This window comes from Heterocephalus glaber, unplaced genomic scaffold (assembly GCF_053883595.1).
Source record: "Heterocephalus glaber isolate CG9 unplaced genomic scaffold, H.glaber_assembly_v1.0 deba00001498, whole genome shotgun sequence".
Taxonomy (NCBI): Eukaryota; Metazoa; Chordata; class Mammalia; order Rodentia; family Bathyergidae; genus Heterocephalus; species Heterocephalus glaber.
In genome coordinates this window covers 7178384-7205302 of record NW_028258321.1, presented here as the reverse complement: position 1 = coordinate 7205302, position 26919 = coordinate 7178384, and the positions used below count along the sequence as shown (strand labels likewise).

The 26919-nt window shown below is 42.5% G+C and overlaps 1 protein-coding gene across 3 annotated transcripts in view; it reads left to right on the top strand.

Moving 5' to 3' along the window:
• Slf2 (SMC5/6 complex localization factor 2) overlaps positions 1-23553 on the top strand; it is a 50754-nt gene extending 27201 nt beyond the window's left edge. For 2 of the 3 annotated variants that reach the window (XM_004866314.3, XM_004866316.4), the window contains exons 12-20: positions 5751-5853; positions 6913-7089; positions 8724-8821; positions 9818-9905; positions 11548-11679; positions 11985-12062; positions 14843-14929; positions 17006-17074; positions 20069-23553. In XM_004866314.3, coding sequence (XP_004866371.1) covers positions 5751-5853; positions 6913-7089; positions 8724-8821; positions 9818-9905; positions 11548-11679; positions 11985-12062; positions 14843-14929; positions 17006-17074; positions 20069-20104 — 868 coding nt within the window. In that variant the 3' untranslated portion in view covers positions 20105-23553. Of the gene's footprint in view, positions 1-5750; positions 5854-6912; positions 7090-8723; positions 8822-9817; positions 9906-11547; positions 11680-11984; positions 12063-14842; positions 14930-17005; positions 17175-20068 lie in introns of all 3 variants that reach the window. The other variant, XR_002389783.2, reaches the window with a different exon arrangement.
• Positions 23554-26919: the final 3366 nt, after the last annotated feature.

Here is a 26919-nt window from a genome sequence, read left to right as displayed (position 1 = left end):
CTTGTTTGTAATCCTGGACGGTTTTGTGTACTTACTAACACCTTCCATAAAAGGGAATATTAACTTACCACTTCTGTTTTTTTTTTTTGGTGTCAAGGGTGGAACTCAGGACCTTGCACTTGCAAGCCAGGTGGCAGCACCACTCAGCTAAATCCCTGGTCCTACTTACCACATTTTTTTTTTTGGTACGGGGGATCGAACTTGGGTCCTTGCGCTTGCAAGGCAGGCACTGGAACCACTGAGCTAAATCCCCAGCCCCTATAAGTTGGAGTGTTTTTTTGTGGTTTTTTTGGTACCGGGGATCAAACTCAGATCCTTGCGCTTGTGAGGCAGGCAGCGGAACCACTGAGCTAAATCCCCAGCCCTCCTACTTACCACATTTTTTGAAAAAATCAGTGGGCTGGGGTTTTAACTCAGTGGTTCCGCTGCCTGCCTTGCAAGTGCAAGGTCCTGAATTGGATCCCTGGTACCAAAAAAAAAATCGGTATGACAATAATTGTAAACACAAAGGAAAACACCTTAGAGTAGAGAGGAAGAAACAAATGTGTGAAAGGTGGTCACAGACAAAGGCTTAATGTCAAATCAGTAAGAAAAAGACCAGTAAGTGTTGAAAAATGGCCAAAGGAAGAGAACAGATTGATCACAGAAAAGTAAGTTAATTCTTTTTTTTTTTTTGGCATTGGGGATCGAACTTGGGACCTCGCGCTTGCAAGGCAGGCGCCGGAACCACTGAGCTGAATCCCCAGCCCAAGTTAATTCTTGAATATTGGAAAATATTTAACTTCACTTATGAGAAAAAGGCAGATTTTACTAACTTAGTATGTCCAAAACTCTTCATTTCTCCACTTATGTTTTCATTCTACACAGGACCCTGTCTTAGCACTTTCCCCATTCCTGGGACACAGTACCAACACCCACAGCTTGAGGAGAGGTTTGCTCGTGTTTTGGAAGTTTCAGTCTTGGCACGGTCAGTGGCATGGTGGAAGTGGTTGGCAGAGCAGAGGTGCTTGTGTCTCTACCGGTAGGAAGCACATGCACCATTCTGGTCACATCCCACTGACCCGCCTCTTCAGTTAGGCCCTACCTTCTAACATCACATTCATCTGAAATGCCCCATAATCCAGTTAGTTACCTTTCAAAAGCTCTGCCTTTGATCGCATGAGGCTTTGGAGGAACATCCAAGTATAAACCATACCAGACCCCTTGTTACTCAGATGTAAATTGTACTTGAAAATTTATTGGATAACAAATTGTTAGATAGAGACCATATTCCATCAATTCTAAATAGGAAAAATAATGCCTCCACAGCCCATCCAAAAACTCCAAACATTTTCCCCCCATATTACGAGCACGCTCTTAAAATACCTTTGAATTTTTAAAGTTGCCTCATAAAATACCAGCTACTTTAGCATTTACCAGTTAGTGTGGGCCGGGGATTTAGCTCAGTGGTTTTGCCACCTGCTGTGCAAGTGCAAGGACCCAAGTTCAATCCCCGGTACCAAAAAAAAACAAAAACAAAAACAAAACAGTTAGTGAATTCACTAGTGGTGATTTTGTGTGTTATAGGTAGCAGATTTTGAGCTTTTCCTCTTTGTAGTGAGCATGTACAGTAGTGGAGGTAAATGGTGAAATAAAGGCATGCAATGATTACGTTAATACATAGTAAATTAGTTTTGGATTGAGCCCTCAGGCAGGTTGAACAGCTGCACAGGTGGCTGTGGCGGAGGCGCTGCTGCTGCCGCTGCCGGTGGTGGCAGTGAGGGGGAATTCTCAGAGCAGCAGTGGATGGTGCGGAGGCGAGTTGTGTTCGCAGTGCCTGTCTAGACGTGGCTGCGTCTGGGGGCTGTGGGGACCGCACAGCTCACTGCTGCCAGGACTGAAGGCAGCACATTTACTTTGCTGGGCTGTGTATTTGTGTTTGTCAGCAAAATTTCTATACAAATAGATTTGGAGTGGAAACATTTCTAGATTGATACTCACATGGGGATGTCAAGGGCACTGGTGCAGCTCTTCTCTTGCCCATAAATTCTGTGCGAAGCACAGATTTAAAATACACCCTAACCTGTTTTGATTCTATTACCAGTTCTCACATCCCTGAGTTCCTCTGTCTACATAATGGCTTTTTAAATTAGCACGTTTGTAATGTATAATAAATACATTCACCCAAGGGGTTGGTACATACACATATCACATCTTAGTCCATTCTCTTTCCCCTTCCTCATCCCTCTTTGCCCTTTCCCTCTATCCCTAGACCCCCTCTCTGTCTGCAAAAGGTCTGCCTCCCTGTTTGTTATTACCTTTTATTTTGTTCCGTAAGTTACTTATACTTTGTATTTTTCAGATAAGAGAAAGCATACGATACAGTATTTACCCTTCTGTATCAGATTTATTTCACTTAGCATAATAGTCTCAAGGTGCATCTATTTTCCTCCAAATACCTCGTTTATCCTTTATGACTTTATACTCCATTGTGTATATGTAACACATTTTCTTGATTCATTTGTTGATGGACATATGGGCCGTTTCCAAGAGTTAGCTATTTATTGTGAGTTGTGCTGCTGTGAACATGGTGTGCATGGATTACTATAACATGGTATCTTTACTCTTTTGTGAAGATACCCAGAAGAAATATAGCTGAAACCGATGAAATTTCTATTTTTAGCTTCTTGAAGAATCTCTATACTGATTTCCTTTGCACTCCTACCAAAAATGTGAAGGGTTCCTTTTTCCCCCTGTAGCCTCACCAGCATTTGTTACTGAGTTTGGGAGAATGGCCATTCTTTCTTTTTTTTTTTTTTGGTACCAGGGATCAAACTCAGGTCCTTGCACTTGTGAGGCAGGCAGCAGAACCACTGAGGCTAAATCCCTGGCCCATGTTTGGGAGAATGGCCAATCTTAATAGAGTAAGATGGAATCTCTGTTTTATTTGCATTTCTCTAATGGCCAAAGATACTGAACAGTTTTTTGTGTTCTTGTTGGCCATTTTAATTTCTTCTGAGAAGTGTCTTTTTTTTTAATTGGGTCTTTCATTTGACAGGGGTCTAATTTTTTTTTTGAAGTTTTTATATATTCTAGATGCAGTGGTACCTGGGTTCAGGAACGTTTTTCTTTGCAAACAATTTGGTTCACAAACAGAAGCTCTGCATCAGGTGACAAACACGACCACAGCCATCTTTCCCACACAAACACAAACGTGGGCATCTTTTCCAAAATCATAGAACAAATTATGTTCATGAACCGAGGTACCACTGTATTAGTCTTCTGGCCCAGGAATAGCTGGCAAAATTTTTTTCCCATTCTGTAGGTTGTCTCTTCACTCTGCTATTTGTTTCCTTTGCTGTTTGGAAGCTTTTTTTGGTACGGGGGATTGAACTCAGGACCTTGTGCTTGCGAGGCAGGCGGCAGAACTGCTGAGCTAAATCCCCGGCCCATGTGTGGAAGCTTTTTAATAGGCTATGATCCCATTTGTTGCTTCTTGGTGTTTCTCGTGTATTTGGGGTTCTGTTCAGAAAATGCTTGTCTGCACCTGTGTCTTCAAGAGTTTTAGCCTATTTTGTCTTCCAGTAGATTTAATGTTTCTGTTTTGGGGGATTTTTTTGTTTGTTTCTTTTTTTGGTACCGGGGATTGAACTCGGGTCCTTGCGCTTGCAAGGCAGGCGGTGGAACCACTGAGCTGAATCCCTGGCCCAAATGTTTCTGTTTTAATATCTAGGTCTTTGATGTATTTTTACTTGACTTTAGTACAGGGTGAAAGAGATGGGTATAGATTCATCCTGCATATGGGTGGCCAGTTTTCCCAGCACCGTTTGTTAAAGAGGCTATCTTTCCTCTAGCCTATGCTTGTTTTGTTTTGTTTTTTTTGGTACCAGAGATCGAACTCAGGACCTTGCACTTGCAAGGCAGGCACGGTGCTACTGAGCCAAATCCTCAGACCCTAGCCTATGCTTTTGACTCCTTTGTCAAAAGATCAGATGGCTGAAAGTGCTTGGGGTTGTTTCTGCGTCTTCTATTCTTTTTTCTCTTCTTTTTTGAGGTCTTGAACTCACTATGGAGCCCAGGCTGGCCTCCAACTTGCAGTAATCCTCCTGCCCCAGCCTCCTAGTTGTTGGGATTACAGATGCGCATCACCACACCTGGCCTCTGTGTCTTCTCTGCTGTATGCCATTCATCTGCATGTCTGTCTCTCTGCACCAGCACCATGCTGTATCCAAATGTATTTCTTATACAGACATTCCTCTTTTACAACGAAGGTACATTCCTCCTACTAGGTCAGTAATTGGTCGCTAAATGAGGAATTATGTGTAGTATGTACATTGAAATATTTAGAACAAAGAAATGGTCAAAGCAAACTTATACTTGATGACTTTGCTTTTATTTGCATAACTCTTACATGCAGTACTATAATGTATAACAACAAAACTACAGTAGTGTATAAACAAGAGGTACTGTACAAAAGAAAAATGTTGAGGCTCCATAAACAAGATGTACAGAACTGAACAAAAACAACACACACGTGTTCTAAGTCTGAACAGCGCGCACCTTGGTTGCAAGCCCAAGCAGTCGCTAGGCAGGCAGGTCGCACAGGAGGCCGTCTGTACTGCAGTTACTGTGGGGAGGTGAACGCTGAGGCAGCCAGGTGGGGAGCACAGCTCTACCATCCAGGCACAGCACCTGGATGCATCTTGGTTTCTTTCAACCCTACAATTTTTTTTTTAATTTAAAAGCTCTTATTTTTTGAAAGCCAAATCCATGCATCTTTTCTTCCACAAAGCTTTACTGGTAATCTGAACTACAGTGGATTACTTTGAATTGTTTGTGTTGATCTGGCAGTTTCTTTTGGCCCCTTGTGAGGCCTTTAACTGTCATAAGTTGTCGTGAGAACCATCTTCTATGCAGCTTTCTCACACCAAGAGCACTGAGAACAGGATCTTACAAAGAGGAGTTGCTTCAGAGGAAAAGAAGTACACAGAAGTAGAGATAGATGAGTGTCTGCATCTAGGGGAGTAGCAGACTGACTTGAAGAAACTTTGGGAGGTGATGGAAATGCCATTTCTTGATTTGAATAATTGACACATTAGTATGTATGTTTACCAAAACTTAAAATGGATTCATTCCTTTTATTGTATGTAAATTATTTCTCCATAAAACAGTTTTTAAAAAGTATTTGTTAAGATGGGCATGATGAGCCAGGGATGTAGCTCAGTGGTTCTGGCGCCTGCCACGCAAGCGCACAGTCCTGAGTTCACTCCCTGGTACCAAAAAAAAAGATGGGCATGGTGGTGTAGTCCCATAATCCCAGTTACTCAAGAGGCTGAGGCAGGAACGTCTAAATTTCAAGACCAGCCTGAAAAATGTAGTAAAACTGTTTGAAAAAAAAAAAAAAGGTAAGGGGCTGGGAATTTAGCTCAGTGGTGCTGCCACCTGCCTCAGAAGTGCAAGGCCCCGAGCTCAATCGCTGATACCAAAAAAAAAGAAAGGTAAAGGGCGAGGGATGCAGCTCAGTGGCAGAGCCCAGTGCTTTGAGGCCCTGGATACATCTCCAGCACCCTCTTTACCCCCACCCACATATTCTCAAAAGCAGTTGTTCATTTTTTTTTTTTTTTTTGTACTGGAGATCGAACTTGGGACCTTGCACTTGCAAGGCAGGCTGTGGAACCACTGAGCTAAATCCCCGGCCAGTTGTTCATTATTTCTAAAAGCAAGTAATTATTTTGTGCCTAATTTCAGTTGCTTTATTCACTTCTCAATAGTTCTGAAACACAGATGACACTGGGAGAAAAAGGAAGTGAAGATTCATCTTCTAAACCAATTTTTTCAACTCTTCCTGAATCCAATATCTTAAATGTGGTTAAGGTAAGATAAAACTTTGTGTATCTTTGGTACAGAGCCAGAATAATTTTAGTTTTGTTGTTAGTGGTTTTTAAAAAAACTAATTTTCTACCAGGTGATTTTGCTAATTTCTTACCAGGTGAACTTCTTAGCAATAATCTTTATATTGAAGGTTGCTTTTGCTGTTTTTTGTTTTGGGGTTTTTTTTAAATGCTGACAAAGTTTATTTGAAAAAGTGAAGAGTGAAAGAGCAACTGGCTCAGCAGAGCTAGCTTGGGGCGAGTCAGAAAGGAAAAAGTAAGATAAAAGTACACCCTGAAGGACACAGGGTGGGCTGTTGTGAGGCGAGCCATGAGAGCCCGCTGTTTTGGGGGGGGTTTTTTGGTACCGGGGATCAAACTCGAGCTGCTGTTTTTATTATTATTAGGAGTGAAAGGGAAACTGTAGGTCAGAGTTTTGTCATTAAAGTAGTTTTTAAACCAATTATCATGTGTGAAGGACGGAAGTATTACTCACAGTATAACATAATGAGGAAGAATTAATAACAGAGCCAAATGTGGTGGTGAACACATGTAAGGCCAACTCTTGGGAGGCCTAGGCAGGAGGGCCACCACTTCAAGCAGAGGCAGCCTGGGCTACATAGCAAGTTCAAGGCTTGGACTGCATAGCAAGACCCTGTCCCAAAAGGAAAAAAAGTGAAAATTCTTTTTTAGTGGCTGTATCAAGTCAGTGATAGTGAACCATTAAAATCTTGATGGAGGCCGGGGATTTAGCTCCAGTGGTTTCCTCGCCTGCTGCGCAAGCACAAGGACCCGAGTTTGATCCCCGGTACCAAAAAAAATCTTAATGGAAAATGGAGACAAAAATACTTACCACAATACAAGATCCCAGTGATGAATGTAACTGTATTGTATACTTAAAATGTACCAATAAACTAAATGGAAAAAAAATACTTACCACTTAATTCAACACTAGCATGAGTATTTCTGGACTTTTCCAGGATATCTTTTGTGAAAAAGACTATAATTAAAATTCTTGAAGTAAAATACATCTTAAATTGCTTTGTCTGCATCTGTCAAAAAGTTCCTAGGCTTGTGTACATCTATACATCCAGAGGGTTACCAAGACCGTGAGCTAATGCTGCTGACCCTAATGTTGTTCAAAATGAGTTTGGAAAAACAGCTGAAACAGATTCCTCTAGTGGACTTTCAGAGCCTCCTGATAAACCTGATGAAAAACCTCAGGGATTGGAATACAAAGGTAATATGACTTAGGCCTTCGGTTTTGGTTCTTTGTACATCACAATTCGATATCCTAATTCCATACAGAATTAAAATTATTATTCTAAGCTCAGTTAAGATCTTTGACAGATGAAAAGGGAAGTGAGGGGCTGCGGATTTAGTTCAGTGGTTCCAGCACCTGCCTCGCAAGCGCAACGTCTGGAGTTCGATCCCCGGTACCAAAAAAAAAAAAAGCTGCTATGTAGATTTGGGGCCGGGGATTTAGCTCAGTGGTTCCACCGCCTGCCTCTCAAGCACAAGGTCCCGAGTTCAATCCCCAGTACCCAAAAAAAAAAGGGAAGTGAGGAAAGGTCTGTACTGGAACTGTATTGCTAAATTAATAAACTGTGGCTCTTCGTTCAGCAACACTACATTTCTTGGAGATTTGCTGTGGACCAAGCATTTCTGTAGGTGCTAGAGATGCAAGGAATCACCGCGAGTTCAAGGCCACTGGGATACATCATGAGCTCAAGCCCAGCCTACACTACACAGTGAGACCCTGTCTCAAAAAAGAAAAAAGAAGTAGAGATCCAGCTATGAAAGGGCAGTGCCTGTGCCCTCAGGGAGCTTTCCTTCCACACAGGGTTAGATGGTAAACAAGTGGATGTAGATTGTGACCCTTTGTCAGGCATAACTAAGTGCTGCAAACTAAAATAAACCAGGGTTGGGTAGAAAGAGCAGTGAGGCAGGGCTGCTGTGCCTCGGTGTGAGGAGTCTGCGAGGCCGCCCTTAGATCGCCTTGGAGCAGAAACCTGGGTGAGGTGACGGGGTGAGCCACGGACAGCACCAGTCTGAGTCACGTTTAAACAGCCATGTGGAGGGTGAACATGTGTGATTTTTGTTAGACCTTTCTAAAATATATATTTCAGCTGTTTTGGGTGGAAATCGTAAAGGGTGTACAAAGGTGGGGAAGGTGTAATAAACCTCAAAGTACCTATCACCTGTCACCAAAAATTAGCAAGACAAAGTCCTGTCCAGTCTGTCAGTCCCACCCCATGCTTCCCCCTCTCACAGATTATTCTGGAACAACTGTTATCCTTTTTAGAATACTGGAATTGCTGGGCATGGTGGCACACGCCTGTGATCCCTGCACTCAGAAGGCTGAGGCAGTAGGATCGCTCCCAGTTTGAGGCCAGCCTGGGCTACACAGTGAGATCAAGGCCAGCCTGGGCTACCGGGTGAGACCTTGTCTCAAAAAACCAAAAATAAGTTTTTTAAAAATACTGGAATTGGATCCGTAAATGCAAGAAATTCCAATTCGGAATATACATGATCTTGTGCAACTCTATACACATTTGGAAACTGGTATTTGTGAAATTCTAATAAATTTATATATTTGGTACAAGATAAGATAAAGCAGAATCTTATTATGTACATTTTACATGTTCTAAACGTCACACAATTTTTTTTTTTGGTACCGGGGATCAAACTCAGGTCCTTGCGCTTATGAGGCAGGCGGCAGAACCACTGAGCTAGATCCCCGGCCCCAACATCACACAATTTCAGTGAGTGAGTGCTCTATTAATGCTTCTAATAGGACAAAACAAAAGATAGATTTGATTCTGCTCTCCTGTTGGGAAAGAAATCTTGAGTGTTCTTTCTTACTTTTTTCAGATGCCTGAACTCTGTCTGGGCATAAATGAACTCTCCAGTCATCCTCACAACCTTCTGTGGTTGGTACAGCTGGTCCCCAACTGGACATCACGTGGAAGGTATTGAAAAATGAGAGGGCCAGGGATTCAGCTCAGTGGTTCTGCTGCCTGCTTCGCAAGTACAAGGTCCTGAGTTTGATCCCTGGTACCAAAAAAAATAAAAATGAGAATTAAACATGAAGCAGTTTTAGATGTTTACACAAATGAACTGTTTTTCAGTCCTCTATTTCCATTCGTCATTCTTTGAATGTTAGATTGGAGCCTTTTGTATTCAGTTGGAGGGTAGAGGGCATTGATAGCCTGATTCAAATTCTTAACTCAGATCATTCTGTAATTACCCTCCCACTCTGCCCCTTACCGGGGATGGAACTCAGGACCTTGTGCTTTCGAGGCAGGCATGGTGCCACTAAGCTAAATCCCCAGCCCTATTCTGTAATATTCTTAATTTCTGTTTTAAATTTATCTGAAAACAATATAGATAACACTAACTATAAAAATTAAATCAATTAAAATTTTCTTGCTTTTTAGTAAAAAGATTTACTGTTCTAAACCCCCTGTTTGGTGCCTGCCTGTAATCCCAAACTGTTCAGAAGGCTGAGGCAGAAGGATTACAACTTTTAAGTCTACCCTGGGCAAGTTAGTGAGTCTTTCTCAAAAAAAAAAAAACGGCAGTCTCCACGTATAGTCCAGGTCATCCTTGAACTTGCTATGTAGCCCAGGTTGGCATTGAACTTGTGAACCTCCTGCGTCAGTCTCTTGGATGCTGGGATTACCATCCCTGGTTCTTGAAATATTTTTATAAAAGGGCTGGGAATGTAGCTCAGTGGCAGAGCACTTGGTTAGTATGTGTGAGACTCTGGGTTTGATCCCCAGCACAACCAAAAAAGAAGGAAGGAGTTTGCTATTCTATAACAGTTTTTATATTCTTGTATAGCCTCCTCTTAAAACATTGCCTTTATTTCCAGTTAGAACTGGAGCTTCTTTCGTCTCATTTATTTGCTTCTCAGATAGTATTGATTAAAATTTTTTCTAAATACTTTTAAATTCTAATTCCAGGCAATTGAGACAGTGCCTCAGTCTAGCAATTATTTCAAAGCTTCTGGATGAGAAACATGAAGATGTCCCTAATGCCAGTAATCTTCAGGTATACATATTTTTCAATAAATAAGCAAACAGGAAAAGTAATGAGGTATAGGGAACGTTGATGGATCTTAAGTCAAAAGTCCAGGGATTAGATCTCAACTCAGGAATACTACTACTCATGTAACCTTTAGCATGACTCTTAGCTAACAAGATCCAGGTTCTTCATTTGTGAAGTACAGTAGAGATGATATTGTACCCTCTACCATGTGTGATTGATGTGGACCATCTGAGTTCATGTATAAATAAACTACTGGGAAAATTATAATATACTATGATATGACTGTGACATCATTTATTGAATTTGCTCAACTTACCAGGGTTATCAATATTATCACAAGATCAGAAATTGTAGAATTACAGTACTTGAAGGCAGGATTGCAAATTTGAGTCCCACCTGGGTAACTTAGCAAGACCTTGTCTCAAAAGAAAAAATAAAAAGGGCTAAGTGTACAGCTCAGTGTTAGAGTGCCCCTGGGTTCCATCCATAGTACCACCGAAAAAGAATTGCAAAATTGTTATATATTAATTGCATCTTGTACCTGTTTTAGTATTAAGTGGTCTTTTTAGATCATAAAGCTTAAATATGGTTTCCCTCCAACACTTGTTCAGTTGTGGATCTATGAGTGTGTGTAAACATGTCTTATGGAAATCCCATTCTGAGTCTGATGGCTTTTTACAATGATAGCACTAGTGGGGCACCCTTAGTTGGATCTGGAAACTCACCATAGAACCTGACCTGGTTCTTCTCATATTCTTGTTTGAAACAATATGGGTTCAGTACAAGATGCTCTACCAGGGCCTGAGGGTAAAAAGGTGAATTAGAGACTCACTGAAGACATAATGTAATGATTGTAAACCAGCATTACAGGTGAGTGTGTTGAGAGCAGTAGTAGGGGTGTGCACAAGATGCCGTGGGGCAGAGTGATACTAAGTTGAAGTAGGTTTTATTCCACCTACAAGCACCACTCCTGAGCAACCAGGATAATTAACAAGTAGCTCTCAATCCCGTCCGTGATACTGACTACCACCAAAAGTGACCTAGGATAGGATTTCTACCATTTGCCTTGTAACTTGTTTATTTTTCTATTTTCACCCTTTTAAAATAGCACTACATGAATAATTAACCCTCACATTTACTAAGTGACATTCATATTACTCATCCTAGATAGGATTTTTTTTTTTTGGTACTGGGGATCGAACTCCGGACCTTGTGCTTGCAAGGCAGGTGGTGGCACCACTGAGCTAAACCCCTGGCCCAAGATTTGATTTTTTTTTTTCCACATCACTTCTTTTAAGTGCTGTTTTTCAGAATTCAGTGACTTCTATCCATGGGGAAATTCAACTTTGCTGTCAAGTAATTTCCCAGAGAAACCATTCCTTGTGGACTGTATTGTAATATCATTTGGCGTTTTAAACATTTATATCCCAAGGTATAAGCACTAAATTTTTTAAACTAAAATCCCTTTTTAAGCAATGGAAGACTTTAAAGGGGAAGTGGCTATCCTTGCAGGATAAAGAAAGCTTGCACGGCACAGTTATAGAAGGCAGGGTGCAGAGTAGACACAGTGGTGAGTGAAAAGGAGCCAAAGAAAGAGCAGCTGTGCTTCTGAGTGTTGTTGAGTGCTTCCCCTTTCTTTTGATAGATATCAATCCTACATCACTATCTAGTGCAAATGAAACCTTCTGACTTGTTAAAGAAAATGGTCTTGAAGAAAAGGGCTGAACAACCAGATGGCACTATTGATGACAGTCTTCACCTAGAACTTGAAAAGCAGGTATCTTTATTACTGTTATAAAATAATTCATTAATTGTGAGAGTTGGGAATTTAGGTAAAAGGATGGTTCTTGGTAATTTAATACTGAGACTTTTGTAGCTCGCCCTGTACTAGGGCAGTCTTGGTGGTAAAATGAATGTACTTGAGTTAGAAATCAGAAAGCCTGTTTTAAATGCCTGGCTTTTCCTTCCTCACTGGCTGGGTTACATCCTTTATCCTTCCTGGGCAGCTTTCCTAATAGGTAAATTGAAATGATATCTGTGGCAACTAATTCATGGACACCAATTTTATTCATTTTCTGACAGGCCTATTACCTGACCTACATTCTTCTTCATTTAGTTGGTGAAGTTAGTTGTTCCCATTCTTTCTCTTCTGGACAACGGGTAGGTAACGTGTCATGATGTTTTAAAGAGGTATCGCTGCTGATGGAATGAATGAGCGTGCTCTCATTAGGAGAAACCCTAATAGAAATTAACTGGGAAGGGGCATAATCATAACCTGCAAACCCCCCGATTGACAGGAGTGATTTATTACAGGCCATTCTGTTTGTTGGAGTACAACATCAGCATCATAAGTTGCAGTAGCAGACTGCATCCCTAAAACACCACGGTCACTAAACACCCAGTGAGCCAGCTGCTACCCGGCTCCTCTCACCTTTTCTCCCACTCAACTTTTTTTTTTTTCTTTAGAAATAACATTTGCCTTGAACGTTAAACTACAGTAATGTTAAGTGCTATTTACACAGAACTATATTTGCTTTCCTAATTAGAACCTAATACAGTCATTTATTTATAATATTCTCATATGGGCTTTACAGTTTGTAAGTTTTTTTTCTGATTCAACAGCCAATCAGTGATTATTATAAAGCCATAAGGGCCGGGGATTTAGCTCAGTGGTTCTGTTGCCTGCCTCACAAGCGGAAGGTCCTGAATTCGATCCCTGGTACCAAAAAATAAAAAAATAAAACCACATAAAGTAGAAGATGATAAACTCCTACAATCCAGGGAATGCCCTTCTATAAATTCTTCCCTAGTTTATGCATATACTATTTTTTAAAATGGGATCATACTATTCATATTATTTGCAATTTGTCTTTTTACCTTAAGATAGTCTAATAACTATAGTATTTCTAGTAACTTCTAATAAATATAGTATTTGAGGCCCTTTACTGGTGAACCTTTTTTTGTGATTATATAAAGTGATGTGACATGTTTATTCATTTATTTATATGTACTTGAGCAAGCAGTTTACATAATTTTCTAGAATTCTTAGGTCAAATGTTATAAATATTTCCAATTTTAATTACATAAAAATAGCTATTATCACATTTTCCTCCCAGAAAGTGTCTATTTAGATTCACCAACTCTATAGGAAGGTGACTGTTTTGGATGCTTTGAAACATAAGACATTTAAGGGCTGGGGATGTAGCTCAGTGGCACTGTGCCTGCCTGGCAGGTACAAGGTCCTGAGTTTGATTCCTGGTACCAAGAAAAAAAAACTTTTCAATTTCAAATGTCAGAAAGACATTTCAGTTCTTCAAAGAAGTAACTGTGATCCTCTGTTAACAGTAGCTTCATCTTGGCTCAGTGGCAAATGCATAGTAGACCACATCTCAAGACAAAATACATTAAAAAGCATAAAGTAACAATTTCTTTTTTGAATTAATTTTTTAAAATTTTATTTTATTGGTACACTTTAGGTATACAATATAATGACATTCATCATTGGAAATTTGAACCTCTATATAATCTCTCTTGGTTCTTCTGTTTTGCCCCTTCCCCTGAATTAATTTTTTAACAGTTCTGATAAAATACGTATTTCACGTAAATGTCCACTTGTGGTAGTCAGATCCCAGAAGAAAATGCTGCTTGCTTGGTTTTGCTTTATTTCGTTTTCTTTGTTTATATTTTTTTGGTACCGGGGATCGAACTTGGGTCCTTGCACTTGTTCAGCAGGCGGCAAGACCACTGAGCTAAATCCCTGGCCATTTGTTTCATTTTTTGTTGGTGGTGGTTTTTTTGGTTTTGGTACCGGGAATCAAACTCGGGGCCTCACATTTACCAGGCAGGTGCTGTGCTGCTGCATGGTTAGGTACGACGTGCTCAGCTGGCAGTGGCGCTGTCCCTTGATCTCCAGGCCATGGGTTCTCGTCACCTGCTCAGATTTGAACTGAAGCTGCTGCTGCTTCCCAGTCCACTGCCTGCCCAGAGTGCAGTTGCAATGAAGGAGAAAAGTGAGGAATATAGTGCCTACAGCCATATTAGGACTCTGGGCCCCTCTCATTTAAAAAGAGTAATGAGTAAAGAGTGCCACTGCCTGCCTCACAAGCACAAGGTCCTGAGTTCGATCCTCGGTACCAAAAAAAATAAAAAGAGTAATGAGATTGCTGGACATGGTGGCACACATCTGTAATAAGTAAATAAGTAAAGCTCGTAGTTGCTATTTGATATTTTATTAAAGAGTATGTTAGAGGAAGGACTCTTCTGATTTCTAGTACTGCATAACCCAGTTTGAGCTCTAGGGTTAATCTTCATTAGTGTAACTTAAAGTGTAGCAAACTTTTTTTTTCAGGGTCTGGCTATGTAGTTCAGGCTGGCCTTAAACTCACTATGTAGCCCAAGCTGGCCTCAAACTCACAGCAGTCCTCCTGCCTAGTGCTGGGATTCCAGGCTTGGGCTACCATGCCCTGCCAGAACATTTTTGTGGGTTTTGTTTCATTTGTTTTCCAGTGGTGGGGACTGAACCCAGGGCCTTGCGCATTCTCAGTAAGTGCTCTACCACTGAGGTGCATTCCCAGCCCTATGGCTGTTTTATAGCTGGTGGTGGTGTGGCTGAGATGGGCTCTCACTGTGTTATCACTGATGGCAGACTCCTGGCTCAGCTGATCCTCCTGCTTTTCAGCCTCAAAGAACCGGGCCCACAGTTGTGCACCACTGTGCTGGCTTCTGGGTATATTTTTAAATTAACTTAGCAATAAATCAGAATCGCCCTATTTTCATATAAGTGACTACTTTCACTGCTAGGACTGTTGTTATGTTGGATGATTAACATCAGAAATTGCTACCTGGGAGATGGTAGATTTTTGAATGATTTAGTTTCTCTTTGTTAATTTGTAATGTTTCTGAATTGTTTTTATCCCTTGGGTTTATTTTGTTCTGTACAGAAACACTTTGTGCTGCTCTGTGGGGCTCTGGAAAAGCATGTGAAGTGTGATATTAGGGAAGATGCAAGACTTTTTTACAGAACTAAAGTAAGTATGTGTTTAACTTTTTTTTGTTTAATCTTTTTTTTCTAGGTACCGGGATCAAACTCAGGACCTTGGGCTTGCAAGGCAGGCGCAGTGCCACTGAGCTAAATCCCTGGCCCTTTTTAAAATCTTGGTTGTATTAATATTTAAGAAAGATAATCCTATAAGCCCTCTTTTAAAAGGTGGGTGGGAAATATATTTAAGGGGTTGGAGAGCAGCTTAGTGGTAGAGTGCTTCCTAACCGTGCTCAAGAACGTGAGTTCAATCCCTAGCACAAAATAAAGAACTAAAAATAGGACTTTTTTTTCTTTAATAGCAGAATGTGGTTCTGATAAGTACTGTACTTGTCTAGCTAGGTTGAAAATGAAAGGAAAGATTGTTGTAAAACTCTTATCTCCCAAGAAGAAAAATTCTTTTCAGTACCATTTGGAATTTCTTAGTTTTTTTCTCACTGTACAAATTAAACTCTTATGCTTAAGAGAATTTCAAGGATTGAAGCCATTTGAATAAATACGTAATTAGGAAAGTTCATGATTGTTGAAAACTTGTTTTACTCATAAAGAAGAAATAGAGCCAGGCATGGTGGCGCACACCTATAATCCCAGCACTCAGGAGGCTAAGGCAGGAGAATCACCATGCATTTGAGGCCAACCTGGGCTACATAGGGAGTTCAAGGTCAATCTGAACTACACAGTGAGACCCTCAAAAACAAAAATCAAAAACAAAAAATAAATTAGCTATCATTCTTTGACTATTCCATTGAAGATTGTGTTAAGAAAAGGACTCTTCAAATCTCTGGGTCCTACATCTCCCTGTCTGAGCTCTATGATGGAAGTGATTCCCAGTCAGCTTACTGTTTTCTTCTTCAAGGTTTTGCTTACTCAAAGACAGTAAAAAAGCCAGATTAGTGAGAATGAGATAGGAAAGCAACTTTAGTATTAATAGAATGATTTGAATTTTCCTGAAACAAAATTGAACAACTGGTTTTTTGTTTTGTTTTGTTTTTGGTACCGAGAATTGAACTCAGGTCCTTGTGCTTGTGCAGCAGGTGGTGAAACCACTGAGCTAAATCCCCGGCCATCTTTTAGCTTTTATAATGTGCCTCTTGTGTTTGAATAGTTACGGATATTGGCTCTCAGTTTGTGATTTTATATCTTACACTGACTAGCTGCTAAGGCTGATCATTTAAACAGTGCCTGGGTGGATGCATATACATTGGTGTATACATGTAATGTGCATGAACAGTGCTTCCTGGATCCGTATACATTAGTGTCCATACTTATTTTGTTTTGTTTTGTTTTTTGAGACAAAGTCTCTTTATGTGGTTCAGGCTGGCCTTGAACTCTCAGCAGTCCTCCTGCCTCAGCCTCCTGAGTGCTGGGATCATGGGCTGCACTGCCTTGTGGTCGAGTATTGAGCTTTCAGGCCTGGCTGAACCTCACAGTAGAACACACCGGGTATCTACAGGGGATTCATGCCAGGTGTGATGGCGAATCCCAGCACTGGGAAGGCTGAGGCAGGAGAATCGCAAGTTCAAGCCCAGCTTGGACCACAGAGCAAGACCCTGTCTGTGAAACTAAAGGGGCTTCGTAGTACGTTGCAAAAAATATGGAGAGAACTAGCTGAATTTTGGATCTTCTGACAGTGTGGAAAGGAGCAAATGACAAGTGATTCTGCGGTTTGGAGTCTTTCAAGCAGACCCGGCAGCAGGGAACAGCCAGAGCCTGGGCCTGCTCACCAGCCACCCTTGAGCTTCTCCGCCAGAGTTCACAGCGAGCAGCTCGAACACTGAGCTCCTTGGAAAGCAGGAGCCGTCTTTTGGGGTGGCCTTTAATAACTAATAGGAAAAGCAAGTTCCACCTGTGTGATACTGCAGATTAGAGTGATAGTTTCAGTAATTACTGGAACCTGAAAGTCCCTCCAAAAGGTGTGAGGAGTTTGTTTTCTTTCCTTATGAGAACCATACTGAGTTGTTGAATGTGGGCCTTTGAAAGCTATGAGATTTTTTTATATTAAGTGTTGAATTGATTGTGGCTGAGAATTTTTGATCTGATCCCTTTTCCTCTTTTTAATTTTAAGGTGAAAGACCTGGTTGCCAGGATACATGGAAAATGGCAGGAAATAATCCAGAACTGTCGGCCTACTCAGGTGTCACTTTATTAAACAGTGTTATTTATTCTTAATAGTTTTACTAAATAAATGGGCCTAATTATATGAAGATAAACTGAAAACACCAATATAATATATGGTTTGTCTATGTTTTTTATCTTTTGTTTGCTTCATATTCATTAATTTATTTTCAGAAGTTGTATAGCCAAGCTGGTGCATGCCTATAATCTCAGCACTTGGGAGGCTGATGCAGGAGGATTGCCATGAGTTCAAGGCCAGCCTGGGGCTATGTAGTGAGTTCAAGGCCAGCCTGGAATATACACCACAGTGAGACCCCATCTCAAACAAAATAAGAAGTGATGTGGCCCATTTAAAAGCTACATTGCACGAGGACCCGAGTTTGCGATCCCCGGTACCAAAAAAACCTTTACATTGCACCAAATGAAGGTTATTTCATGAGAAGCATTTTTCTTAACAGGTCTGTTAAGATATATTCCACATAAATACATTTCACTCATTTAAAGTATATGGTTTTTCATATATTCATATGAGTAGTGAATACCATCACCACAGTCTTAACTTTAGAACATTTTGGTCATCCCAGAAAGAAATCTTGTACCTACTAGCAGTCGTTCCTCATTCCACACTGCCTTCCCTCCCCCTCCCTCCTTGAAGGCAAACTCTGTCTTCTCTCCCCGCCTCAATCTCTCCCCCTCTCTCCCTGACCCCCTCCCTCTTCCTCCATCTCCCTCCCTCTCTCTTTCTGTTCATGGTGTTACTGGAAAGTGATCTTGGGCCTTGAGCCTGTTAGGCAGTCACTCTTCCACTGAGCCCTATTCCCAGCCTCTGGTTTCTGGATTTGCCTGTCTGGACATTTCCCATCCATGGGATGGACTGTGTGGTCTTCCATGACTAGCTTCTCTCCCCTGACATAATGATAAGTGGATTCATGTTGCTCTGTGTATTTCCTTTCTATTTCTGAACAGTACTCCTTGTTCAGACACATTACATTTTATTTACCGATTTGTAAGGTGGACATTTGAGTTGTTTTCACTTAATGCATCCATGAACATCTATAGATAGGTTTTGTGTGGCTGTGTTTCCAAATGAAAGCATCTTGAGTATGTATTCCTGGGGCTTTATATTGAGTATATATTGCTGGGCTTTATGTGTTCAGTGTTTTCAGGAACTGCCAAACTGTCTTCAGTAGTGGCTGTGCCGTTTTATATCCCCATCAGTATGTTGAGGATTCTAATCTCTCCAACACTTGTTATTGTCTCTCTGTTGACTGAATCCGTGATAGGGGGAGAGAGGTGGAACTTCGTGGTTTCATCCTTTCTCAGCAGTGAAGGGTGTTGAGCGTCTTTTCATTATACCTATTGGCCATTTAAGTAGCTTCTTTGGAGAAATGTCTGTATAGATCCTTTGCCCAATTTTAATTAGTTCATTTATCTTTTTATTATTTAGTAGTATGAATTCTCCAAGGGCCTTATATATGCAATTTATTAATATTTTCTCCCATTCTGTATGTTGTCTTTTCATTGTCTTCGTAGTGTGATTTTGAGCACTGTCTTTTTTTTTTTTCTTTTGTACTGGGGATCCAACTCAGGACCTTGTGCTTGCCAGGCAGCGCTGTGCTGTTGAGCTACAGCCCCAGCCCTAGCACCATATTTTTAATTTTAATTTTTTTCTCACTTATACTGTTGACGTCCTAAGGAGAACCTTTGCCCTAAGGGGCCATTTTTTTAACACCCTACTTAATAAGTTTGCCACCTTAGCTTGTTTGTTTACAAGCTAACTGATGTAGTATTGTATAAAATTATACTTCTAAAGTTTTTATGTACATAAGAATTGACCAGGAACTTGATGAAGTGCATATTCCAGTTCATTAGGGCTGGGTTGGGACCTGACATGCTCACATTTCAAACAGATTCTCAGGTTGACACCAGTGCTGCTGGTCCAGAATTATACTTGTGAATAGCCGGGGGCCTAGAATTTGCTTATTATGAAAGAAAACAACAGGAGCACTGGACTATGACCTTGGAAAAGCATCTTTGGGGGGGTGGGGTAACCAGGGATTGAACTTGGATCCTTGCGCTTGCACAGCAGGTGGCGAAACCACTGAGCTAAATCCCCAGCCCAGCATCTTGCTATTTTGTGCTGTTTTATGACATTTGACTCTGTCACTGTCCTTCATGAGAGACACTTGCCCTTTCAGAGAAGTTTTGGAAGTCTTACACTTAGACTTTGTAATGTTTTAGTTTCTAACATCAATAGAGCTTTTTTAGGCTGGCCATCTGTTAAGATGTAGCATTAAAACAAGAATTTAATACCAGAACTATTAATCAGTTTAACATATTAATCTTTTTAAATGTGTTCCTGTGTGAGTGTAGGGATAAGAAAAACATCCTATATTTATGTTATACTTTATAAATTGTTAGACCACAAAATAGGAAATTTTGTGGTTTGATTATCAGAGGTTTTCAGAGAAACTTACGAAGATTTAAACTCGGCATTATGGTTCATCCCTGTAATCCCAGCTTTCTGGGAGGCTAGGGCAGGAGGACTGTAAATTCAAGCCCAGCCTGGGCCACTTAGTGACTGAGCAAGATGCTGTCTAAAAGTTTTACAAACGGCTGGGGGTGTAGCTCAGTGCAAAGGTCCTGGGTTTAATTCCCAGTACTGGAGAGAAAAGAAAAAAAATTCAGTCAAATATGGTGGTGCACACCTGTAATCCCAGCTCTCAGGATGGCCATGAGTTTGAGGCCACCCTGGGCTATCTGAGTCATCAGCCTGAACTGCATATCGAGACCTTGTCTCAGAAAAGTCGATGAGAGAGGAAGTAAAATGAAATGAAATGCAGTGATCTGGGAATGTAGTTGATCAGAGTCTCCTGGGTTCAATCCCTAGTACCAAAACCCTTTTTATTACTTTCATTATCAAGCCCCATTGTCTGATAATGGTTTTATAAGGATTAATTTATAATCTGGTTAAATTTTCCTTTCTTCTTTTTTTTTTCCCTTCACTTTCTAGGGGCAACTTCATGACTTCTGGGTACCAGATTCTTAACAGGAATTGCAGCAGCAAAACGAAGAACCCAGAGAAATCCCCTGGGAACCCGCCCAGGAGGAGTAAAAAGCATTACTGTGGAATCCAGTGGGTGTAAAGAAAATCCATAGCAGATGTGCTGCTTGAAAACTGAATGAGGCTGGTAATGAAACTGCCATTTCTGAAGTAGATAGGAAATGTTATCTGCTTAGGTGTTAAGGCAGCTGGCCTTTTAAAGAGCAGAGCCTAAAGAGGAGGGAAGGGATGGAAGCAGCTAGTAGTTACATGTCTGAGCTGCCTGTACTGACCCTCTTGTTATACTATAAGCCAGTTATCTTTCCTAGGTAGTATTTGTGGCACCTGGATAATCACAGGAAATGAAGAAAAGTTTGGACCAGCTTGAGGAATTGGACATTAGAAACCAAGACCAAGTTTCAATTGGGTTTAATTTTTATTGGTTGTTTTAGGATGCAAAGGGAAAGCTTGTTAACAATTTACTAATAAAAGCATAGATCTCTTCTGTAACTCCTATAAACCACAGGTTCTAATCCATGCAGTCTGCTTTACTATTTTAGGTTATAGCTCAGTGGTTCCAGCGCCTGCCTCGCAAGCGCAAGGTCCCAACTTCGATCGCCGGTACCAAAAAATAAAAAGACAGTGGCTCTGTTTTTAAAATACCAGAACATTCATATGTAGTTTGTTTTGGATTTCTTTTAAATGCTTGTATCTTTGGAAATACTGGTTAAATCTTAGAATTCTGGCCCTTAATAACAGTATTACAGAAGTCTGTTATAAAAGCTTAAAGACCTGGAAATGTCTCCAAATACTTTGTTGCTATGAGTTTGTAACTCTGGTGGAGACCTGGATCAAGTGTGTTTACTCTTTGGGACCTGAGGGGTTGTCTGCAAGCATGTGTGCTGGTGCCTGGAGGTTGTTGCACTTGGAAACTAGAGCTGCTCTAAACTCTGAAACACTGGAAAGCCGTCCTCCAGAAGTGGTGAGGCCTGGAGTACACGAGTACACGTGCTGGCTTCCGCCCAAAGGCCCTTGGAGCCTGCCCTGGTCACAGACCACACTAACCAGTTGAAGGGTTCTTGTGGTGACTGAGGGTCCCCGAAGGAGGCATTGTTTCCTGAAAGAGAGCACCAGCTTTTCTGTTACTGTTCTTTCTGTGTTGGCTCAGAGGACTTGCTCCAAGTGTTCTGATGTCTTGTTGGTGGGAAGGAAAATGATGGGGGGTTGACGTTTATGGTTTGAGAGGGGAGAAAATAAACTTTGAGAGCGTTCTACCTCTGCACTGAGGTGTAGGAGTAAAACATTTTTATCTTCAGTCTATCATTTATTATAACACCAGTTGATTTTTGGCCCTGGGGATTTCGCTCAGTGGCGCCACACCTGCCTCGGAAGCACAAGGTCCTGAGTTCGATCCCCGGTACCAAAAACAATCAGTCAACTTGTGAGCTCATGTCAAGCATTGGGCAGTTAGTTTTTACAAGTAAAATAAATCCAGTTTCCAAAAACCCAGGCTGAGTGAGTCCCCAAGAGTCAGACCAACAAAAGTTTTATTGTGTTGAGTTTACTGATGAGCATATTTTGATACTACCTCTCAAGGGTATTGTTGCAAAATGCCACTTAGGGTTAAAGAGATAGATACAGCCAGGTCTGGTGGCGCACACCAGTAACCCCAGCACTGTGGGAGGCTGAGGCAGGGGTCACAAGTTTGAGCCCAGCCTGGGTGACCTAGTGAGACCCTGTCTCAGAATAAACACTTTAAAAGGGGCTGGGGATGTGGTTCAGTGCAAAGGCCCTGGGTTCAATTCCCAGTACCACCAAAAAAAAGAAAAAGAAAAAAGAGAGAAATGCAAAGAGTTGTATTTGACAGAAGCTTGAGACTCTCATCTATCTGCCCAACAGTGGGGTTTTCACTCTGTAATTTAATAATTTGTAGATAACATTATTTGTGTGTAATTTTGTAAGTGTTCATATATTTTTCATTTTGCTTTGTGTAAAGTGTACAAAATTTCAAAGTATAAAATACTGCTTATACTGCTTGTAATACAGTGTGTAAATATTTTCTAGTAGTGTACATTGACGGGGCAAGTGGGTTATTCAGGTTTTTTTAGTGACCCTTTTGTATTGCAGTTTCAACAGATGACTGCCCATCAAATTTAAAACCACTTTGATATATTTTTATTTAGCAGTTCCAGTAAGAATAATCTATTTTTAATTGTCTTTCTCCATTAAAGCAAAGCGCTTCATCTGTTCTTTTAAAGTGGAGCCGGACGTCAGTGTAGGCCTGGCCTCTACTCGCAGGAGGCAGTTGGTTCTGTCTTTGGGTTCTCGTAGAAATGTGAGATTCTCCTCTTGAAGCACAAGTAGCCCCTAGTTTTCCTCCCAAGTCAGGTGTTTTCCTCTCCCTCTTGGGTCCCCAGGCCTGTCTCCCTCCTGCTGGTGCCCAGGGAGTGGGGGAGAGCGGGAGAAACATGCGCTGCAGTGCCAGGCGCCTTGGGGCTCGGCCACAGCTTGCACGGGGGCACCTGGTCTCACCGCCTGCACACGTGTGTGAGCCTGCCGGCCCCATGCAAGCAGAAGATTAAGGTACTTGTGTTTTTGTTTTTGTGTGTACCTGTTTGCCTTTTCTAGCCTTTCCTTGTTCTCTGAAAAGAATTCTGTTAGTTACATTAAGTGAAGAGGCTCTCCATATACAAAATGCATCTGTGTCGCAGTAAAGTAACAGTATTTGTACATTTGCTGTCTGTTCCCTGATGGCAGTGGTTGGTGCCTTTGTCAGCTTTTAGAAGGTTGGCGTTTTGTTTTGTTTTGAAACACAAGCAGTAGCTTTGCTTTGACTTCACAAAAATTTCCCCAGATGTAAAAGATAAATAATGAAGTGTTATCTTCCAGCTTCAGTTAGACTGTTTGTATTTTTATATTTATCAAAACAGATACAGTTGTTGGGGACCGGCCAGTGATAATGTATGGAGTCCTGAAGCCAAGAGTAACCTTTACATTTAAAAATTAGAATTTTAAGAAATGCCAGGCGTGGTGGTGCACACCTGTGATTCCAGCATCCAGGAGGCTGAGGCAGGAAGGTCAAGGCCTGCCTGGACTACATATAGCGAGATTTGTCTCCAAAAACCAAAAGAATTTTAAGAAATGACCACTGACAAGCAACTGAGTTGGCAAAACAGGAGATGACATCCTGGTGTGTCCGGGCGGCACGTGGAGCAGTTAGCGTGATGGTGGCAGTGACTTCCTGTCAGTCAGCAGTGTGCTGCACCATGCTCGCACGCGTGTGTTTGCTCCCCGGTGTTTGCTTCCTGTCAGCGGGTCAGTCCCCCGGCTGCCAGGCAGTAAGTGCAGATTTCTCTTTCCTTTTGCTTTTCTTTTTTAAGGTTTTTATACTACATCTTGTTAAACTCCTAAGAATGTATGTGTGTGTTATTAAAACTGCTTTTTCTCAGTTGGAATATGTTTGGTAGCATTTGTTGGGGAGTGGGGATGCTAAGTATCTTTCCCTGTGAATTCCTCTACCCCATTCCCTAGGTTTTAGATTGCTTCCTCCCTTCCTCTAGCTCTGGATTCTCCACTTCCTCAGCTTGATGTCTTGTTTTGCATTTGGAAAATTCAAAACTACAGCTATACACAGCTCCCTTTTATATAACCAATTAGTAATTTGCCAGTTCCCAGTCAGGAATTCAATAATCTCATTGTTACCTCATGGGCCATGTTAATTCAACAGCTGTTGAGTATCTGCTACCTGTTAGCACCCTTGTCAGGATTCAGTAAGGATTTGGTGCTGAGTGACAAACGGCGTGCTTTTGACGCCTACCTGCTGGTGTCCAGGTTAAGGTGCTTCAGAGATTATGGGGCAGAGAGGGCCAGAAAGAAACTCCCGTGACCGAGACCCACGGCCAAGAAGGAGAGGTCATGGGCTCAGGACCACCTTCGGCTACCAGGCTGGAGGCTGTGGGAGGCGGCAACAGCGCCTCCTCCTGGGGGCTCCAAAGTTGCGACTTAGCAGAGGGGCATCTGCCCTCTCCCCCTGGGGCCAGTCTTCGTTGGAGCGAACTCCCTGTGAGCCAGTGCTCTTCTGGGGAAGGCTGGAGGGGTGGGGAGCTGAGCCAGGCAGAGCGGCGGCACAGCTAAGGGAAGGGCCTTGGCTCAGCCCCAGGCGTAGCCTTAGGTTCCAGATCCACGCACAGGAGACTCCCCGAAGCAGTTTCTTCATCGGTCAGGGAGCAGCACTGCCTGGGTCTGTGAGGACTGGGAGAGAGTGCGGGAAGGGCTCAGCGGTGCCTGGTGAACAGCGCAGTCAGTGGTAGCTGCTGACTGCTGCTGCCTAGTTCTCTTGCTCCTCTGAGGACCACTGGAGTTGATCCTAAGCAGGCGCCTTGGGTGTGCTGACATCTGGTCAAACCTCTCCGAGAAGTACGGTCAAGAGCCAGGCATGTTGGCGTACACCTGCCACCCTGGCACTGGGGTTCTCACATCTGAGCATGGCTCAAAACAAAATTTTAAAAGGCTGAGCATATAGCGTAGTGTGAAGGCCTGGGTTCAGTCCTCGCTACAGAGGAAAAACAAAGTTTTGACTTTCAACACTAAGCTTGCTGAACTGCAGGTGGGGTGGGGTTTGACATCACCTGCAGACTGCCCTGACGTCTCCTAACTGGCCGGATATTCCCACGGCCAGAACCGAGGGGGCAACCCGGGCCCAGCCGAGAGCCAAGCTGGAGATCGTGCAGCAGGAAGACTGGTCCCGGCGTGCATGTGGCCAGAGTAAAGCTGACTCTACCTAGAGGAAAGCACCAGGCAACTCGTAGAGATGGCAAAGCTGCCCCCGGACCAGAAGTGAACTGGACAAGGCTGAGGTCTTGGCCCAAGTTTCAGGAGTTCATACCCCCATCTAGGGTCCTCACTACAGTAACTGCCCTGTGCAGAGCCTGGGACTGAACCAACCATGGTATGGAGGTTCCTGAGGATGGCCAGCGCTGCCCTCAGCACTCTCCTCAGCACAGCTGCAGAAAATAACTTAGCAAAAGCAACATAGCCAGGCACGTGGCTGGCATAGGCACACCCTGAGGCTGAGGCAGGAGGATCACTGTGTTTGAGGCCAGCATGGACTACATAGATTTTGGGGTTTTTTGTTTTGTTTTTCAGACAGTCTTGCAATGCAGCCCCAGGCTGGCCTTGAAACTCAACAATCCTGCCTCAGCCTCTGGAGTGTGGGATTACAGGCATACACCACCACACCCAGCATATGGACTAGACAGAGTTCAAGGTCAACCTGGACTCAATACCTTGTCTCAAAAAAACAACAAAAACTTGTGTTTATAGCCAGGCATGGTGGTGCACACCTGTAACCCCAGTGTTCAGGAGGCTGAGGCGAGAGGATTGCTGTGAGTTTGAGGCCAACCTGGGCTACCTAGTGAGTTCAAGACCGGCCTGCACTACAGAGTGAGACCCTGTTGCACACACGTATAAAACAGAACTTGTGTTTGTGAAGTACTCCAGGCATTTGTAAATGGGATCACCTCATAGCCACCCTTTGAAGCAGCCAAGGTAGTGACTTCTAGCATAATGAAGAGCCCTCTCAATGACCAGCCTTGTGTCCCAGGGCACAGTCTTGGCTGGGTTCTGATGAATGCCTTGGTTTGATTTCAGGCCTTCTCTTCCACTGTCACTACTCCCTCATTCAGCTTGATGTACAGGAAGAGTATTGGCAATCAGATCGGCTTGCTGTGCACCTTCAGGACTTAATGTGAAGGAAAATAGGCACCAATGTCTCATGGCTTCTCTTATGTGAGAAACAGAACAAGATAAAATAGGGAGATAATAGAAAGAGACCTAGAAATGGACTGGGGAGGAAGGGAAGAGAGGAAAGGAAGGTAAAAATATTGGGATGCACATGTATCAACACAATGAATGGAACCATGTATGCAGACATGTGCTAATAACATTTGAAAAATACCAGCTTCTCATAGAAAGTTCCACTAATTGCTTTCTGAAAATCCTGATCAGGTCCAGAGATGTAAGGGGCAGACAGCAGGAATTGACTGTGGTCTGAAATAACTGCTCAGTGGCGGTTTAGCAAGAGCTATCCTGGAACTTGGCATTGAAATCACTATTTTCTCATTTAGAAAACGTGTGAGATTCTGAGTCTGCCACCAGAGTACCTCAGGGAGGAAGTCCGCTCAGAGAAGCTGAGATGCAGAACCCGTCCCACTGGCCTACTTGCTGCCTCGTCAGCTAGCTGAAGCCGCACTCCAAGCCTGAGACCCCCGGGAGTCTCACCCGCCCCGCCCACTGACTGCTAGCTGTCCTGTTGCCCCGACCTGCTGATACTTCCCACCCACTTTCTCACGTGGACTGTAGAATCGTCTCGGCCAAGTCTTTCCTGACTCCCTCACCCAAACCATCCAGGCTGCTACCTGGCTTTTCCCTTGGGTTTGCCATGAGGCAACTTCCTGTCTCATTGAATCAAGCTCACTGGCTTCTTCCTACTCTCCTCAAACACGTTTAACACAAATTTGTGCATTTCTGCATTTGCTAGTGGTATACCCCCTCAGGTTTACAGGTTTACCCTGCTTGCCCCTTCTGACTTTTGCAGACTTGATTGTCCTCTGTAAATAGAAGAATGAATTTTAAGGCTTGTTACTTAACCTGTTAAGACCAATTTCCCGTCTATAAAATGGGGCTGTAAATTCCTCAGGACTGGCTAAGGGAACAATAAAAGCAATGAAGCTGGGCACTCGAGCGGTTTTTTTTTGGTACCGGGGATTGAACTCGGGTCCTTGCGCTTGCGAGGCAGGCGGCAGAACCACTGAGCTAAATCC